At 44.7% G+C, this 7,964-nt stretch overlaps 1 protein-coding gene across 2 annotated transcripts in view; it reads left to right on the top strand.

Moving 5' to 3' along the window:
• Positions 1–36: 36 nt before the first annotated feature.
• Gabrg3 (gamma-aminobutyric acid (GABA) A receptor, subunit gamma 3) overlaps positions 37–7,964 on the top strand; it is a 670,753-nt gene continuing 662,825 nt past the window's right edge. Inside the window, exons 1-2 of one of the 2 annotated variants that reach the window (NM_008074.3) lie at positions 37–531; positions 5,515–5,663. In NM_008074.3, the coding sequence (NP_032100.2) occupies positions 479–531; positions 5,515–5,663 (202 nt within the window). In that variant the 5' untranslated portion in view covers positions 37–478. The remainder of the gene's footprint in view (positions 532–5,514; positions 5,664–7,964) is intronic. The other variant, XM_017321978.2, reaches the window with a different exon arrangement.

Genomic DNA, 7,964 nt, shown 5'->3' with positions numbered 1-7,964 from the left:
CAAGCTCTCCTTCCCACCCACCAGCCCCGCCCCCTTCCCGACCTCCCAACTCCGAGTCCATTCAAACCTCGCTGCCTTCGCCTGGCATTGCCAAGCGTGTTAATTGGGGAAACTCCTCCCCGCCGCGGCCGGCGGGCACCACCGAGGCAACCGCGACCTCCCGCCACGCTTCGGAGCGCAGCTGCCCCAGCGCAGAGCCCCGAGCCGGCCCGGGAGGTGGGGGGCTCGGGCTGCGGGAGGAGGGTGCCCGGCCACCTGCTGCCCCCCCTTCCCCGTGCTGATCGCTCCCGAGAGCGGACGCACCCCAGCTCGTGTGCGCCCCGCAGAGCCGGACCGTCGGGGACGCGGCGCTCGGAGCAGACACCTGTCCCTCCCAGTCCGCAGAACCCTGGGCGCTGCAGCCCGTGGGAGTCTAGTAGGCGCCGGAGCAAGTAGAGACCAAGCCCTGCAGAGGCCTCGGACCCGCTCCCGGAGAGCCATGGCTGCAAAGCTGCTGCTTCTCCTCTGCCTGTTCTCGGGCTTGCATGCTCGGTAAGTGGCTCCCAGGCGTTTCCAAGAGGCCGGCGGGGGCGGAAGGGCGGCGGGGGGCGCCGTCTGCCGGCCGCCAGTCCCAGGTGCGCGCCGTCCACTGGGCTGCAGAAGAGGGAAGGTTCCCGCACCTCACCTCCTCACCTGTAGGTCTCCCCCAGGTCCAGACCTCAGCTCCAAGGCCGCCACAGCCCTCTGCAAGCCGGTTTGTGTGGGGACTGTTTGGGTGATTATAGGATGTGGTGGTTTCAAGGGACTTGGGAAATCAAAATGATGAGGCAGTAGCCTTATCTTTCTCATCAGTTATCCAAGGGCTTTCTGACATGCATTGGTTAACACTCTATATGTTCCAGCACTGAAAAGAAACCTCCGGACCCAGGAATTCTGTTTTCTCAACCACCCTATATAGATTACAGAAGAGGTAATTTGCAGGAGGAAAGTGGAGGGGGCTGGGGCAGGTGGTCAGGAAGAGCCCTGCTTCTTCTCCAGGTCCTACAGCAGCACACACAAGCACCCCATCTCTATTAAAGAATCAGGTTGCGGTTCACATGGAAGCTTCTTGAAGCTGTAAGAAATTATCTCACTGTGAATACCCCAAACCAGCACCAGTCAGCTAACAGAAGATTCACCCCGCAGACAGAGAAGGGCTCAGAAGAAGGACAGTGGCACCAGAAGGGTTAAAGCCTGTTGCCATAAACACAACTAGAGATGCTGACATGGTTTAATTCCACCTCCTAGATTGGTGCTCTGATTAGCTCCTGCAGAACTAACCTGAGTTTTGGAAATTCCTGGTTGTCTCCCCAACTGTCACCCTAGGAATTGGAGGACACCCCATTCCCAGAACACACTTGTTTTGACATTTCTCAATTCCCTGGCTTAGAAAGCAAATTAGAAAGGAGCTATCCCTGAGGGTCACAGGTCCTATAGCTGTCACAGGCTTTTATTTCATTCACATTTGTGAAATACTGGAACTCGGACGACAGCCTAATAACCCCCCCCCCCAAACTATGAGAGAGGGCTTCCCAAATTCTTACTGCAACCATAAATAAAGTCCTGCCCCACCGGCCAGGACTTGTTTTTCCTGAATTGACACTGGAGACTTGAACAGTCATTCAGGAAGCAGAGGATCCGAGGCCTCTCCACCAAAGTTTCTTCTCTCCAGGGAGGGAGTTAGAAAGTGCAGTGGAAAGTGTCTTTTGAAGGAGATTGTGCCTGGAGGAATCTTAGTTTAGAGGCAGATACCACCAGAAGCATCAGGAAAGCTACAGTCCCATCACCCAGTCCCTTGCCATAGCCATCAACTCAAAAACCTAGCTTGCAGTTCAGGGTTCAGTCAGTTATTTAGATTTATAGTTGCGGTTCTGGAAGGAAAGCTGCCTGTTTCCCTCATCATTATGTATGTTCCCAGAGAAGATGGAGCACTCTGGTTTCTGAAGATTCCCAAAGACACACAATCTCCAAGGATTCTTCATCTTTCCTTTCCAGCCAAGGTGCACATACTAATGTAATATGCACTCTATTGAGTTTTCAGTCTTGGTAATTATGATTGTAACTCAGTTTAAAAAGAACCCATTTTGTATTTATTGCTATATGTCTCACTTTTGAGGAGGTTACTATTTTTTTTAAAAACGGGTTTTTACAAACATGTAAATAATTGAATGGTCCATCCATCTTTCAATCTATTTTTTAGTTTTTAGAGGATTCTCTTCAGCATTCAAGATGCCTAGCTGGTATGGTTCCCTTGTAGATAAGTTCCGACAGGATGCTCTGTGGTTTTGCAGTGGGGGGTGCCTGCCTACAACAGGGGGTGCCCCTGACACTCATGGCTGAGCTTATTGCACAGGAAAATGCAGTGCTTCCTTTCAATGGTTACTGATTTGGGGGGTTCAGGAGTTCTTTTTGATACTGAAAACACCTTTGAATGTTGTCTCTGCCATTCTGATGATGAGAAGGTGTAAGGATTGAAGATACTGTCTGGGGAGTGAGCATGTGTTTGTTTTATTTTTAAGGAAAAGCTAATTGCAGCAATGCTGTTTAGGATCCAGCAATCTGAGCCGCAGAGTGCTCAGAAGGTTATATATAGCCCCATGTAGAATTTTGAAGAGAAAGGAAATCCCATTTCATCCACCTGCTTGTGGGTCCCCTGAGGTGAGATTAGCTTTTCTCAGGGCACTGCGTAGGGCAAGGGTTCATCTTCTGGATTGGGAGAGGCACAGTGCTGGCAGCTGGGGAAAAGGGACCACTGTGGCATCCTGTGCCAACGATAGAGCTGGGGTTTCATGGAGGAGAGGTAGAGAACAGGCCTGCTTTCCCTGCCTTCATCCCCAGCACTCCCACCTGCCCTACCTAGCCACTGAGGAAGAAGCTTATGCAATTTCAGATAACGCCTCTCACCACTAGAGGGAGAATGAGACTCCTTATATTCCCTGCCCTTGAAGTAGCCAAGTTTTCTGGGACTGTGCAGGAATATAGGAGTGTATATAGTTAACACGGCAGTGAGTATGTTGCCTGTGTACAGTTGACTGTTGGGTCAGGGAGGACCATGGAGCCGCAGACCTGCTGCTTCTGCACTAGTGGAGCAGAGGGCAGGAGAAGAGGAGACCAGGGGAAGAAAAGAAAGGGAAGGCAGGAGAAAGGCATGTAGCAGGGGACTGGTGAGGACTAGCTACCTACCTATCCAATTCTACAGTCCCCAAGTGACTTTGCTCTGGAATAATTTGTTAGATCCTAAAGGCACAGTGTAGCCATCAGCCATCCAAGTAATTCATCCTACCTCTTCTTGTTTTATTTTGCTTTGCAAGGTGATACAATTAACATTCCCGATACAGCTTCTAACTATGTAAAGTACTTGAATATTTAAAAGTTCTGAAATATCCTTTGTACAAGTACGGTTTTACAGGTAGTGAACTGCATTCTCCTTACTGGGTGAAAGGGGTATTAAATATCCTAAATTCCTCTTTGTGGTGAATATTCTGCTTAGGTAAAATCCACAACTGTTCTGGAATTTGTGGATGGCTTAATTTAATTTTCTAGCCAGCCGGGTATTCATGAAATAGAATTCAGTTTAAGATCAGTCTAGGAGAAGCTTAATCGCAAAAGCAATGCTACAAGATTATCAAGATCTCTCACACACATGGATAGTTGTTCTTTCATGTCCATATTTACAGTTCCAAGTAGCTGTTGATTAGGAAAAAAGGTTTTGAGCATGTACAGGCTTCTTCTTGCCCTTATTCCCTAACCAATACCTTGTAATAACCATTTACGCAGCAGACGTGTAGAACTACTCACACGGGAATGATTAGAAGCGTTTGTGAATGTCACGTGTAAATAGAGCGTCATTTTATGAGTAGACTTCACCATCTTCAGATTTTCAACTATTTTGGGAGTTCTGTGAACAATATTTAGTAAAGAAGAGTCAGCAATGCATGGATTTGGTTTTAGGCTGCTGGACTACTGTAACTCCTATTGGCCATAGCTTTTTAACACACACGAGAGACTGGTGCAGATACGTTTATATATGCCTCTGAAGATCTGAGTGAAGATGAAAGACTGAACTTTAAAATGATTAGACTTTTCACTGATTCCTTGTTAACTTCAGAAAAGTGACATGCCTGAGGACAAGCCTCTTGGTGTGGAACTGACATTTGACTCCTGTCTGGAAGTCGGAATGGAAATGAGCCTGGACCCAGTTAGGACAAATCCCTCTCAGTGTGTTCCCTCACAGCCTCTTTTTAGAGAAGTGACATTAAGGCACACACATAGACAAACTAGGACAGGAGCTTTGTTTCTTAAGCTCTTCGAAGGCTCCCACCTGCAATGAAATATTGCTTCAAGGTAGAAGGAAACTCTTTTTCGTTCTTAGCCCCAGGTGCTAGGACACAGAGAGCCTCATTCTCTGAGAAAACCAGCTGATGGCTTGAGGTTTCTCCTCATCAGAGCCCCTGTAGGCATGAACAACTCTGTAGAGTGGGGGATATGGTGCTTAACAGAGAGAAGGTCAGAGATGTTCAGCTCTCATTGGAATTCACTGAAATGCTCACAGGATTAAAGACACGCTAGAAAATATTTAATTCTTAAAGCCTGCTGAGAAAGAAATGAACCAGTTTTGGTGATCAAGGTGTGTAAATGGCCAGAGGACATTCTGAAGTCATCAACTAGCACATCTCCTGGCTTTTCCCCCATGCTGAGTGCCAGCAAAGCAAGCCACCTCATAGTGTCCACACAGTTATACCCCAAAGTCCGGCCACATGGAAAGCACAGAGTCGGCTGTTTTCAATGAGTCCGTTCTGTAAAAGCTACTCCTGCTTCCCACAGTCTTGTTGGTGGGACTTAGAAACAGCACTACCAAGTACTCTGAAGGGTGTCTGATTTTGACAGGTTGGTGTTATGGTGAATATTATTTGAGGGTTTGTACCCCACTAGGTCATTTAGTTCACCCCAAAAGACACAAAACCTTTATATTTATAATAAGTCTTAAAGCACTAGAGCTGGGCAGATGTCAACCCTCTATACTATTTTGTCTATTTCCCCATAAATATCCTCAATATATCACTTGTCATGTTCTATCTGGGCTGCTCCTACTCCAACTGGCTGGCCCTCATGGCCATGCACTCATAATCCATCTACTCCATGGTGTGATCTTGCCACCTCCTCTTCCTCTCTGTCTCTCCCCATAGTCTCTGCTCAGACCAACCCAGTACAGGTTGGTAAAGTACTTTTATTTCCTGCTGGCCAATTTGGCATCTGTTGACCCATTGGTCTGCCTCTGGTTTAATTTGGGCTGGGCTGTTCCATTAACAGCAGTTGTATTCTTGCTATGGAATGTTTCCTAATTCTCATTTTACTTTTTTTTAGTTTTACAGGTAACATGCATGGCTAGGTGGAAGATCCTGGGGATTTTCCACCCATTTTAGAAGCACTTAGAAGGAGGAACTGTAAAGAGTCTTCTGGTTACAAGTTATGTGTCACATTGTGTTATAACTGCAGGTCCAGGAGGGTAGAAGAAGATGAGAATGAAGACTCCCCATCAAACCAGAAGTGGGTCTTGGCACCCAAATCACAAGACACCGATGTAACGCTGATTCTCAACAAATTGTTGAGAGAATATGACAAAAAGCTGAGACCGGACATTGGAAGTGAGTGCCACTTGTTATTCCAATATAAAAGATGCTATGATAATCTATACATTTAGGATTTTCATAATAAACAATTATAAATCCCGAGTTGCTAACATAGTGCAACAAGGTCTTATGTATTTGTCACAGTTTGAAGTGAATGACAGCAAAGCCAAGAGGTGGCCAAGTGTGGGTCTGTGTTCCCTGTCTTATCCTTAAGGTTTTGATTTTCGTTTCTCCGCTAGGGTTCTGAGCTTGCTGCGTAGGTTTAGACTTCATCAACACACTCTCTTCATGGGAATGGAGATCCATGCTATCCACTCTTTTACAAGTTGGATGGTTAAGCTTTATTTTACCTTTTTCCTGCTGAATTGAGAGCTCCTTACCTGTCCTTTACTGTCTGTCGGATCTGTAGCTTGGCTTTGTTCTCTCTGCAGGATCCTTCACAGGGAAGGTTTTAATATTGATGGAACCTGATTTATTGGCTCTCCTTTTACGGAGTCTCTCTCAGCACTCTTTCCACAGGCTGTGTTTGATAAGGTGCTCATTGGCTTGTCCCCTTTCCTGTGCCTTCGACACAAAGTCCCTCTGGTTTTCTAAGTCCAGGACTGCATTTTATCTGTAGCAGGATCTATAATTACCCTCATTCTACCTGGAATGAGATTTCAAAGTCTTTGTGATTAAGGAAGGAGAATTTTAAAGGTGTGTATCCATCGTGATACTGGATAAACTATGTTATATTTCCTTGCCTCACTTCTTTTTGTATATAGTGAAGAGAAGTGCCACAACTCTCCAACTTTCATCCTGCTTTCAAAACATTTCTCCAGAATGAGTGCAGCCAGCAGAATATCTAGAGATAAAATAAACAACAACAAAACAAAACAAATGCAAAAGCAAACAAATGCTGGCCTGGATGTAGGAAAAAGAAACAGTGAGTACTGTTACTGCAAGTACAAACTGTTGCAATCAATGTGTAAATCATCATGGAAGTTTCTCAGAAAGATGAAAAAATAGATCTGCCACATGATCCAGCTGTACAACTCGTGCGTTTATAACTAAAGGACTCTACCTCCTACTGTGCAGATATTCACTGATCATATAGTCACAATAGTCAGGGAGTAAAAACAGTCTTGCAACTGATGAAGAATAAAATTTGGTACATTTATTATTAGTCATGTGCCAGAAATGAAATTATGAAAATTTCAGGTAAATAGATCCATAAATGTTCATTCTAAGTCATCCAGGTTCAGAAAGACAAACGCTTCATATTCTCTTTCATAGGTGGATGGCAGCTTTGAATATTTAGATCAGTATGCTAAATTGGAGTAGCTACATACACCAGGGAACTAGTAAGCAAGTGACCATGGTGGGTGAGGGGCACATTTAAAGGAAAGGGATAAAAATGCAGTTTAGGTATAAAGGAGGGGTGGGAGAATAATGAACTAAAAAGGGTTACCTGATTTGCAGGTTGGAAGGGTAGAGAAGCAGGAGTGAGTATGGGGGAGGGTCAGTAACACTGAAGGCATTTGAAAAGGCCACCTAGAAACATACACTAAAAAACTCATATATATATATATATATATATATATATATGTGTGTGTGTGTGTGTGTGTGTATGTGTGTGTATATATACATACATGATGTATATTTTCTGTTCTGTTTTTTTTTTGTCAATAGGTCCCATAGAATATCCTCCAAGCACTGTAAGATATTGAAATTGCTTTTTTATTCCCTGTAGAACTTAATGGTAAGACTTTTGCCGCACCACATAGTTCAGTCATAGAATACGAAGAAATCAAGCTGGCACTTACCTGGAAGCTTCATCCATACTGGCTAGGTTTCACAGAGCACATCCTATGCATTTTACCAAGGAAGAAAAGTAATAAATACTTATATACATATGCAAATCCTGGGATCTACGATCCTATTATGCCTGACCTAGCAAGATATGGGGCACTAGGGGAACAAATATTATGTAGTAGCCAACAGCTTTTGTATTGGATATAAAGCCAGGTTGGAGTTTTATAAACTTTAATTTAAATTTAAAACAAGGTGGAATTCTTGCCCTTTAACTGGGCCTAAAACCCATAACTGGCTATGTCATTGTGTTTGTTTAAATGAGAGTGGTCCCTCTATGCTCATATATTTGAATACATGATCTCCAGGTGGTGCTTGTTTGAGGAGGGCTAAGGTGTGGCCTTGCTGGAGGAAGTATGTTATTTGGGAGCAGTCTTGAAATTTGAAAGATTCATGTCATATTTGGGTTTGTTCTCTGTTTTGTCGTTGTGGATTAAGACGTAAGCTCTCAGTTGTTCATTAGAT

The sequence above is a fragment of the Mus musculus genome, chromosome 7 (assembly GCF_000001635.26).
Source record: "Mus musculus strain C57BL/6J chromosome 7, GRCm38.p6 C57BL/6J".
Classification (NCBI taxonomy): domain Eukaryota; kingdom Metazoa; phylum Chordata; class Mammalia; order Rodentia; family Muridae; genus Mus; species Mus musculus.
This window is presented reverse-complemented; position numbering and strand designations above follow the sequence as displayed.